Source organism: Corylus avellana, chromosome 2, assembly GCF_965113065.1.
Source record: "Corylus avellana chromosome 2, dhCorAvel1.hap1.2, whole genome shotgun sequence".
Taxonomy (NCBI): Eukaryota; Viridiplantae; Streptophyta; class Magnoliopsida; order Fagales; family Betulaceae; genus Corylus; species Corylus avellana.
The window spans coordinates 43,596,415-43,608,184 of NC_142491.1; the positions used below are offsets into that span (position 1 = coordinate 43,596,415).

Below are 11,770 nucleotides of genomic sequence, written 5' to 3' on the forward strand. Positions count from 1 at the left end.
CCATTCGCTTTTTTCCTTTTCAAAAGATGTTTCTCCTATGCTCCCCATGGCCCCCCAATTGCCTTCCATTCTTCTTTACTCTCTCTCTCTCTCTCTCTCTCTCAAGCACACGTACATAATTTGTGTCCATGAGATTGAGTGCGTGTACTAGTGACAACCTTGGGTGAAGCAAGAGGTTTCAAATGACAAAAGAAAAAAGTAAAAAGGGAGTTTAGGAGGGCCTGAGGACTATTGAGAAACTGTTCCAATCTTGTGTGATTTCCTGGTTTACTAGGGCTGGTAAAATCAGGATCGCTGTTGTTACCGTGCACAACAATAATGAATAATATGAAACTGAAAATAGAGAGATCAAGAGAAAGCGAGACACAAATTTACGTGTTGACAATGAGTCTACGTCCACAGGAGAGAGTGCGGCTATATTTTACTATTCAATGATTTAGGGTTACCACATAACATATTTATAGGAAAACCCTAATTATAAGTATTTTGGAAAACTTTAAAATACCTCCACAACTTATTTGTCTCTAGGCCCACATGATCTAATTACACCCAATGGGCTAGTAGTAGAATATGAGCCACTTGTTCCAACAATCACAAATTCTACTTGAATAATTTTCGTTTTGTGCACTCATTCACTCAACTTCCGAGCTAATAATGATCTAGTAAACCCAATTCATATCCGAGTTCAATTTTGAAACTTTTATTTGAAGAATGCAAAATATCTAGGATAAAAAAAATTAGTCTCACATTAATTTCTTGCTAAGTAAAATTGAGATTTATAAATATTTTTAAAGAGCTCTAATTATAATCTCACTAACACTTTTAAAGTAATAACACGGATATAGCTAGTGATAGTTTTTGTTGCAAAGTTAATTTTTCTTAGAGAAAAGGTATGGCACAATGCAAGCATTTTTGAAATTTAGCTAGTAATAAGAAAACACAACATGTGCTTCCCAACACAATTTAAAAAGCCCCCATCCTTGAAAAGTTCCAAGATTCATGCCAAGCAATCTGCCTAGGCAGCCACTATCTCACTTCAGCTGCCTTTAGGCAAACTCCATTAGCCTTTCTTATGCCCTCTATAATCTCAAGTGGGAGTCCAAAAGTTTGACCTAACCCCACAACCCAATCAACATTTACAAAAGTTTTTAAACAGGACCGACTTTGCATGCTATGAGGTGCTCATGTCTTGACTGTGATATCAGCTAAAGCCCCTTAGCCCCATGAATTGATCAATTGCTTTCTCTTCCTAAATATCAAAGGTTCTGCGCTCCCACATCTCCGCGGCCTGGTAGAACCAATTATGTAACGCTCCTGGCTCGTTAGGATTAGGTTCGTCAACTTAATTTTTTAGAGGCACAAAGCATTATAAGGTTACTAGCTAGGGCAATGACTACAATACAAACTTAAATATGTATATCTAATTAAACAGTTAACTCGGTTGATAGTATTAACTTTCTTTTTTCCTAGACAATTAAAACTCATACCTCTAATTAAGTGGATCGTAATCTGGTGTAATTATTTGTCTATATTTCATGTAATGCTGGTAGTTAATGTAAAAGAGCATATGAATGTCCAACGACGAAGAATCCTCCTCATCTCCTTCCCAACGTAGTTTTCCTATCAAAAAATTAATTTTTTTGTTAAAGATTGCGTCATAAAATAAAAATAATAATAAAGTGATGTATAGCGGTACTCAAATGGAGCCCACCTCCTCCCTTTATTAACTCCAAATCCATCTTAACTAATACATTTACTGTTGAGATTGGAGGCCAATTGTCATGATTTTGAGAATTGAGCCAATAGAGAAAAAGCTCAGTAAAAGTAAGTTCATCATGATTCATGGAGATAAAAATTAAAAAGATAAGAAAAGACGCAGTTAGAATTGTGGAAATGACTTAAAAGTAGGAAAATGTCTGTTACTACCATTGAGATTGAATATGTTTGTGGGGCCATGATTATGGACTACTTTTCTCCACACTAGCTATAAAATGAGTTCCACCATGTAAAAAATTCCCACAACTTTAATAATTATTCCCTCCATCCCTTTAAATCCACATTTTTTTTCCTTCTCTTTTTCCTAAACCCATAACATGAATGGGTACAGAGAAGAAAACTCCTTCTGCTATTTCCACCCCAAACAAGCCCTTGTAGGGGTTTGCCCCTTCTGTTTGAATGAGAGGCTCCTAATCTTGGCCGCAAAGCCAGGCCGAGCCAGCACCCGCAGAGCCCAAAGCTCCGTACACAAGAAGCCGCCCATCACTCTCCCCAAGATCTTTGCTCTCGGTTCTTTTCTCAGCCGTCGTCTTGAATTCCGGCATTGGAAATCCGACAACTCCGACGACCTCCACGACCACGACCACGACCACGATGCCTCCACCAGTCAAGAAGGTATATATATATATATATATTGTATTATTATTCCCTATTAATGCCGCTACTCCTCCTATTATCGTTGCTATAATTAATTAAAAGATAATCTAATTAACATCACATCTTTTTATGTGTGAAATTATTTTTGTGTAGTATATATGTGTGTGTGTTTATTTATTTATTTGCATGACATATTGTGTTCTTTACGGCCAAGACTGGCTTGAGACCGAACAAGACAGTGATATTTATCATGTAAAATTAGTTGGAAAAAGTTTTTATATTATATTTGAATCTTGGAATTAATGTTGTTAAATACCACTTAGGCAATAGAAAATAATAAATTAATTATTTAAATTAATATTTCAACAACAATACCATCAATTATGGCATTAGACACTTCTAAACAAACATATATATAGTTGTAATAAATTTTTTTTTTTTTTTAAAAAAAAAAAACCCACATTTACTTTTGTTAGATCACACACATATATATATATATTCATACAATGAGATCTAAGAGGGACCCTTTGGATCTCGAGTATCCCTTTGATGTCATTTCCACTAATCAAGTCATTAGCTACCCTATATGCAAATGCATGCTCAGGAGAAAAAAACAAAGAAAATGAGGTCTTTACTCCTTAGCCTATATACACAATTTTCAGTTATATATATAACGAATTATTGAGATTTTTTTTTTTTGGGGGGGAGGGGGGGGGGGTTTCTTTGGCACCCATTTTTCACAAATTAATGTTCCAATTTAATTAGCCTTGGAAGACTCGTTTATATCAATAAAGTTTGAAGAAAACGGCGTAGCATCGTGGGAGAAGAACACAGTAGTGTGTAAGAAGACAAATAGTAGTGTAGAGAATTATGAGAGGTTGAGCAGCAAGGAGGCCAAGGAGACGAAGACAGTGATAGAACATGGGAAACCACGTGTCTCTCTAAGGTGGCGGAAGCGGATTGGGCACCTGTTCCAGCTCATCAGATGGAAGAGGTCCAACAAGGGCAATGTGTGCGGCAGCAAGGTGGAGGGTGTGAAGGTGAGGAAGGGGTGGTGGATAAGGACTCTGACAAAGAGGAAGACCGCGGAATAAAGTTGTATAGAAAGTGACACAAAAGTCTTTTCCACTATCATATCAAAATTTGGTGAGAGTATGTAAAGCTTTAATATATTATATTATAGGGATCAGGGATGCATGGTGGTAAAGTCAATATAACTTTATCACTCTCAAAAATGTCCCTTTTTTTTTTCCTTTGCTTTCAAATCTTTGGGGCTTTCTTCAACTTTCCTGTTTTCTCTTTTCTAATTTTTTTTTTTTTTATCAACATTACAGACTGTAAAACATATGTTGAAATGTGATCCGATTTCCCATTTGTGATATATACATACATACATGTCTAATAAAAACGACCCGAATTTGAAAGAATTCGGATATATATAGAGAATGAGAAAGGGTTGAGCGGTCTCAATGTTACTCTTACTTTCTCGTTTCTTACCCGAATTTCATTTAAAAATTAAAAATTAAAAAAAAAAAAAAAAAAAAAAAAACCCATTTCTAGGCTTCTAATTTTCAAACGAAAACATCATGTTAGGTGTAACATGGTGGGAAGCGATGGAGCACGAGGGCCCATATGCACAGTTGTAGGACTTGTCTTATAGTTGTCTTGGTGGGAGAATCTGTTATTCCTTCTCTGAGAACACTCAAAAATGGAGGTTGCTTTAGATTTCATATATATAAAAGACATGTTTGAGGGATTAAAAAATGGTGATGATGAAGCGGAATATTCTAGTACTATTCTAGCTACCATATGGGCTGCATGTGCAGAATGGTGGAATTAGGCAGAAGTTGTTTGTAGTAGTGCCCTTGAGTGGGGCAATTTGTCCCAAGTGTTAGCTCTAGCCTCTAGCCTCTAGCCTCTACCTACAGCCATGGGACCATATTCATTTCCCATAGGACCCCAATGGATGTTGAAAAAGCTTCATATGGAGTGGACGAAAATGACAGGACATGCATCAATCCTTACCCCCCCACCTTCATCAACAACTCTACTCTACAACTAGATCTAGAAGGTCGGCCAACTGGCTGCTCCATTTTGTTTCATACTAGTACGAATTATATATATATATATATTTTTTTGGGGGGAGGGGGAGGGGGAGGGGGAGGCGGAGGAGGAGGAGGAGGAGGAGGGGTGGGAGAGGGTTATGATTATGTTAAACCGATAAAGTATTAATTAAATGATTCAAATTTATTAGTTTAAGGCTTTGGAGAAATGTGGTGTTTACATGATATTAGAGCTGAAATCTTCAGTTCAAACCTTAATCACTATAATTTATCTGAAATTTCAATTAAAATAGTCGCTTAAGCTTTAAAACACTCATTGACATTGTTGATCAAAAAGATAAATAAAAAGTACAATGATGCAAAGTATGGGTGAGCTTATAATAGAATATTGAATTGAACACAAGATTATGTAATCATTGTTAGAATATAAATTAAATATTTGTCATCTTCTATTAGTTTAATTAAACTTTTAAAATAAGTGATGATTTATTATAGAGATCCGAAATTCAAATCCTAATTCAATTTATTTTTTATTTCAATTAAAATATTTGACGTGTTAGATCTCACTTGTTAAATGAGAATTTAAGTTCACATAATATATATATTTTTTCATTCAACTTAAACTTTTAAGATAACTGCTAATGTAATGATAACAAAATACATAACTAACCCCCGAGCTATAGAATGTATATGTAGACCAATTATATCTTCTTTTTTTTAATATATATCCAAAGGATTAATGAAACATGTAGTTGAAAAGGTGGTTGCTTGTTTCCATCTTCATTTATATTCAAGATTTAATGCATAATTTTAACGCTAGGGTCTTTGTCATGCGTGGAACGCACAAAGTTAAGACACAGAATAAACCCGTAAAAATGAAATAGTTATTACAAAGTAGGATAGGAAAGAGTAGTGTGGGAAAGGACCCAGCAACCCTACCTCTCAAGTCTCGTCCACCAAACATGAGCTGAACTTGGTCAGAACAATATAGGGCAGCTGCTTTAGTTGCTTTGGTCCAAAGATAAACAAACTTGTTTGAGAAGCCTGAGTCAACACAAACTTTTTTAGAGCCACGTTCTTTTGTCACACCTCATAAAGCCGGGGGGGTGAACTTCCTGTCCAATGGATTTCCTTTTCTGAAGTATTTTGTTCCACCGCCACACACGCCCTTACACACACACACACACTCTATATATATATATATTGTCGCGTTGTGGGCCGTTCATTTAAATAACTGGTCCCAATAAAAATTATTGCATCCATATGAATTCATAGCATGATGATTCACCATTTTTGGTATTAATCTAAAAAAAAAAATGGACCCTAACTATATAGCATTGATATACAATAGCACTGGAGAATTAATTGGGATTTTTTTTTTTTTGTTTTCGTTTTATCATCTCCTTCCCCTTGGTTTCTTTTCAAGTGAGACAGCCCACATGACATGAGTTCTCTGTTTATCTCTACGCCCAATTTCCTATCTTCTGTTTGGTTGCCAGCCTGCCAACACCTTAAAGCTGTTACTCTTTTCTGTCTTCGATTTTCCAACTTTTTTCTTTTTTTTTTTTTTTAGTTTGAAAGAGTGTTCGATCTAGTGTAATATAAATATGAATTTTTTTTAAGAAAATATTAGTTAGTTTGTTAATATTTTTATTTTAAGAAAAAGAAAACGAAAGAAAAGAAGCCATTGCTTTTATTGGGTTGAAATCATGCCATGTGGAAAAGATTGCAACAGAGTCCCACAAGCACAGCGGAAAAGATTGTACTTGATGAGTTTTTTGACCCAAAGGATCCTGTTAAAATCCCTGCAACAGTCTCCAATAAGAAAAAAAATTGGAAAAAAATTGTTGTATAAGAGGATTTTGGAGTAATCACCTTTTGCCTCATGAACTACTAATTATGACACTTGATCCAATTAAACTATTATTTTATGACAAAAAATCTCATTCCGTTAGTCAAATGGGTTAAAATTGACTGTTAACGGTCATGTGCAAGTCATGTGTCATTTTAAAATTTTTTCTTCCACTTTTGCCTCACTTCAAACCAAAAAAATGACGCTTATACCCTCTAAACATATTAACTTTTTATGTTTGAAGTGAGGGCAAAAGTGGAAGAAAAAAATTTAAAATGACACATGACTTGCACATAATCGTTGACGGTCAATTTTAACTATTTTAACTGATGGAATGGAGCTTTTTATCATAAGATAGTAGTTTGATGGGGACATGTGTCATAGTTGATAGTTTATGGGGAGAAAGTGTCAAGGCACTGTAGTTCATGGAAACAAAAGGTAATTATCCCGATGATTTTTCTTTCATCTCAAGGGCATGTTACAATATTTGAGGCCTTGTTTGGCAAAGGCTTACAAATCTCATTTTTTAAAATAATAATAATAATAATTTTTCAACATTTTTGTTTTTTATACCATATTAATACATTTTTATTGTTATTTAAACAAAAAAAACTCACTATAAAACAAAATTTTTTCATACAAAAAATTTAAAACTTCTATCTACTTTATATCACATCAATCACCTCCAAATCAAAAACCATATACATGTCCATTACCCAACAAGGCCCAATTGTCTTATAAACCGAAATTGATTAGAAAAAATAAATTTAATTATTTAATTATGATTTTAGCAAAATCCAAGCACCTACCTGCAATCCATGCTCTTGTCCTCTTTGTAATTCAAATTTAGGGACTACTAAGCATTTGTTTTTGGGCTTATTGAGTTCACTTCAAAAGTCCTTATATCATTTAAAAAGAACATGCTCTATATAAACAAATCTTTTTTTCCACATGTACCCAAGCGATGTGGGACGCTACAGACTCCATCTTGCAATCCCCTTCCCTTGTTTCCTTTATTGCTCAGAAAAATAAAAAATAATAATTATAACACCTACCTAAAAGCATGGTCAATACAACTTTTCCTTCAAATTTTAATGGAGTACTATTAGAGATATTATAGCTTTTATGGTAATCCTTGTGACAATTACCACTTCAACCATTAAACAATTAAATTTATTTATCAAATTTTGTTCCTTAATTTTTTTCCCCCATTAAGATATTGTCACGTAAATTTGTAAAAAAATTGTAGTACTCCAAGCATTTTCTATATTAATAATCTTGGAACGAGTATTAACATAACGTTTGCTTGGTTTACAATTATTACACATTAATATATATAATGATAAAACACTTTAAATTGACAAGATTTAACATGAATCTATCAAATATATGCCATATACAAGGGCATTTTATTAAACACGATGACATGCCATTTTCAAGGGTATGGGTGGATCTGAAAAGGCTCCAGTTGAAATTTGGTCGAAAACAAACTTATTTGCAGCCTCGGTGTAGTGAAATCCATCCCAATTTACTCTAACTGAGGGGTGTTCACATGAACCCACGAATATTTGGCTTCCATTTACTGTAATTGTTCCTCCACACCTAACACTATTGCTATAGTTGTACTTCCCTCCATACCCACAACAAGCAACAAGCGGAAACTCAAATCCTGCATTTTTTCAACCAAAATTATACACTTGAAAATTCTTACATGCATTAACGTTTATTTTTAGAGCATATGATTCTCACATAACGCTTACCATGTTTGTTTGATTCGCTAAATAGAGAATACTTGGCAGAGTAGATGTCTACATGTGTAATTGCAGCTAAAGGAAGATCAATCCTGAGCTGAACTATGGCCTCCTTCAACTTGTAGTTGAAATATTGAGCCACATCATTATAGGGCTTTGCGCAACCATGGCTGTCCCTTTGAGCTGATAGAAAATTGGTCAAAATATAGGGAAGGCAACCAAGTGGTCCTGTGTTGTGGATCCAAAATGATCTAGCTCCCACATCATATATTGCCTATGTCATCATAAAACAAACCCTGTTACCTCATTTAAAATATTATTTCTTAATTAATCCTTAAAAAGTAAATATATTTCCTAGCTAGGAGTAATAGGTCAGGATTTTTCGGCTTGAATTCTAAAAAATTCGAACAGAAAATAAAAGAGAAGGTAAGGGTCCAAGAGTGCCTGAGTAGGTTAGCCCCACACCCTATGAAACCTCAAGGCCTACTCGAACACCCGAGAACCCGCATTCCTGATCTCTTTCTTCCCCTGCCTGAATTCTTTGCAAATCGGACAGGGAAATGATCATGAGTAATAGGGGTAGCCCAAGGCAGCCCATTATGAATGATTGATCATAGTCTTAATTTACCTTAACATTAGTAGAGAAGTTGTTGACTATATCGGGGACAGAAGCATTGACTTCCTCTAGAGTCATGTTACTAAAGGATCCTCCACCAATATCATTCTGACCGATATCGAATGTGTATAAAGCTTTTGGAAAATAATCCTTCTGGGGCATTAAATTTGCATATATTCCTCCTGCAAGAAAAATAAAGGCCATGCTTAATGCAGAAAGGTAATTGATCATAATATAGATGTTTAACATAGTAAAATACAGGTGAAATAAGGGTGTAATATATAATATTATTCAAACAGATATAGAACCAGCGAAAATTCCTTCAATCTAGTATGGAGAAAAATTTCGTCTTAAATATTATTACAAAAAAGTGGGGGCAAGGGTATAACTAATTTACCTTTTTCCCTTATAGTTTGTGATCTGGATTTGAACTGCACAAATTGTGAGTATTGAATGTTGAGATAAAAGGGACTAAATCCACCTCCGGGTATAATTTGTGATGGCAATCTGATTGTGGAGGAGGTCGTGGCAAAATTTGCTCCATGCTTAAAATTAGTTCCCAAAGAATCAAGATATGCACTCAGATACGGGAGACCAACACTCTTTGCTGTAACCACACAATCAAGGTCGAAAGGTATAATTTAATAATGTAAGGAAATGGGAATTATTCATCCAAAAATGAAAAAAAAAAAAAAAAAAAGGAATTAATTTGAGGCCACAATAAATTAAGAGGGTAGGCCAAGTGATGAGAAGGATGAGACAATACGTCTAGACTGCAAGATTTGTCCCTTTTGACAGTGCTTGCTTCAATAGCAGGCAAGAGAGATGGGCCAATGTTATTTTAGCATGGCCTATGCCCTTAAATAACGAAGGTTCATATCTCACTATCAAACCCTAGAAAATTGTGACTGCACACCACTACCAGCTACTAGGTTAATCTCTTGAAGAAGGGCTAAGATTAAATGTTAGTCTTAATCTATCATACCCCATAAATCTAGTAGAAATTAGCAGCTATGAGAGAGAATATAATGGACAGAAGAAAAAAAGCAACACAATTCACCTCAATATATAAAACTTGAAGGGGAGGTTCAGTTTAATGTGTTTTACTTTTTAAAAAAGAAAAAGTGTTTTGATTTGGCATAAAAGTAAAAACAGTTTTAAATATTTTGTATTGTAAGTAGTTTATTAATTTTTTATTTTAAAAAGAGAAAGCAGGTAATTAGAAAAAGTTTTTAACAATCAAACCCTTTTTTTTTTTTTTTTTTTGTCATTTCTACTAATTAAGCTACAGCTTCACTCTTTTTTCATCAGCCGCACAAAGGAAAAACATGAAGAAACCCTTGACAAGGCTCTTTCCTACCCAGAAGGGATATATATATATAAGGTTTGGATTTGACAAGAAGTGGAAAAAAGCAATGGGTTTGGAGTTTGGTACCCCATGGATCCTAATGGTTTTTTGTTTTCTTCTGGGGTTACTGCTCTTAGACAGTTTTCAGCAGGATAGCCCGTGAATATGCTGACCTGGATATTATGCTTTTCCAATCATGTATTCATGTTTATATGAAGGACAAATGGCTAAGTATCAATGAGATAGAAAATGAGTGTATCTGATGGGTCTACTAATTCAATCTATCTACTGTGTTCTATTTCTGCAATATTTTACAGACCAAAAACCAGCCTTCAGTTTCTACCATTAATGAGGAAAGTAGTCTATATATATATATGTGTGTGTGTGTGTGTGTGTGTGTGTGTGTGGTAACAGACTAACAGTCAAGGTTATACATATAACATACCCATGAAATCGATAATGAGCCGGCCATCTGAGAACCTTCCAGCAGGCATGTGAAAAAAGGTCTCCCCATATGGGGGTGTCGGTGTTATTAAGGCAGCAGCTAATCCACCGGTATCAGAATTTGAGTCTCCAAAGTTGAAGATTGCCGGAAAGGTACAATTTTCCAGAGCAAACACAGGGTTCAGTGTCGAAGCATACAATAAAATCATGCAAAAGCAAGAGAGGGAGCTTGTGAAGTAGTTGAGAATGATAGGAGACTCCATATTTGGAGAAACAAAGCGAGAGATGCAAATGGAAAGGAAACCAAGAAGGGAGCTTGATGTTTGGAATGGAAGGAAAGCTGGACATCTTATCATATATATACAAGAGCAGATATCTAGAAAGATTGTTTGTTGTCAAAGGTTGCTTAATTTCCCATTCATCTTTAAGATGTAGTGATAATTAAGCTTACGAGGAAAAAATGTTCCACAATTTGACTAGTTTAAATTCTTGAAAAGTATTGTTAGAATTATTGCAGCTTTTATCGACAAATATGATGTCGGAAAATTATTAAGCATTTTCACCCTTCATCCTTCACCTGTCTATAAGAAGAGCTTAACTCACACTCACATCAAATTTGTAAGAGAATTATAGTAAAAGGTGTTGTAATTCGTATGGCCTTTACAAAATAACTTACTTGGGTCAATATTCATGTCGGTTTCTACATCTTATATATGGATCAGAATCTTTTTTTTTTAAGTCTTCGTCTTTGATGGCTATCTTTCAAAGCTTGATCAATTAGTTGTCTTGGCTTATTATTAGAATTTTGCCACTTAAACTTGTTAAAATAATGATTAAGTGATTAAATTTATCTTTTCCTATTAACTTAAGCATTTTGGATAAGTGGTAATTTAACATGGTATCAGGGCAAAGGCCATAAATTCTAACATTGACTCTGTCAAATGACCCCCCATTTAAATTAAATATTTCACGTGTTGGGTTTCACCTATTAAAAAGAAGTTTGAGCCCACACGTGAAGTGAAGTGTTACCGTAATGATCAAGAATTTGTGAGCTTATCAAATTTTGATTCTTAACTTGTTTCACCATTAAGATACCAAGCTCGGTGTCTTTTCTGTAGGCTCCTTTGGTCTCCATTTCTTGCGAGTTGCTTTAGATCTAGATCTAGATCTAGTCTCTTCAACCATCGATCTGATCGTCTTTTTCAGCCAATGTGTCTTCCAAAGGGATATCTACGATGCCGTGCTCCTCCGCTGCTTGTGGGTTTTTGTTTTTGTTTTTGTTTTTTTTTTGTTCTGGCCTTTAGGATGAGGATGTATTTGTTG

At 34.8% G+C, this 11,770-nt stretch overlaps 2 protein-coding genes across 3 annotated transcripts; one reads left to right on the forward strand and one right to left on the reverse strand.

The window, feature by feature from the left end:
- Positions 1-2,038: 2,038 nt before the first annotated feature.
- LOC132166735 (uncharacterized) lies at positions 2,039-3,653 on the forward strand. The gene is made up of 2 exons (XM_059577613.2): positions 2,039-2,391; positions 3,139-3,653. The coding sequence occupies exons 1-2, from the start codon at positions 2,094-2,096 to the stop codon at positions 3,465-3,467; spliced, it is 627 nt and encodes a 208-aa protein (XP_059433596.2). The 5' UTR covers positions 2,039-2,093; the 3' UTR covers positions 3,468-3,653.
- Positions 3,654-7,582: 3,929 nt separating this feature from the next.
- On the reverse strand, positions 7,583-10,927 carry LOC132167053 (esterase-like). 2 transcript variants are annotated; one of them, XM_059577948.2, is made up of 5 exons: positions 10,449-10,927; positions 9,053-9,262; positions 8,668-8,837; positions 8,049-8,313; positions 7,583-7,957 (listed from the first exon to the last, which is right to left on the reverse strand). In XM_059577948.2, exons 1-5 carry the CDS (start codon positions 10,801-10,803, stop codon positions 7,701-7,703), a joined length of 1,257 nt encoding a protein of 418 aa, XP_059433931.2. In that variant the 5' UTR covers positions 10,804-10,927; the 3' UTR covers positions 7,583-7,700. The 2 variants fall into 2 exon arrangements, with proteins under 2 accessions (XP_059433931.2, XP_059433932.2); XM_059577949.2 differs by lacking the exon at positions 9,053-9,262 and having other exon boundaries at positions 10,449-10,924.
- Positions 10,928-11,770: the final 843 nt, after the last annotated feature.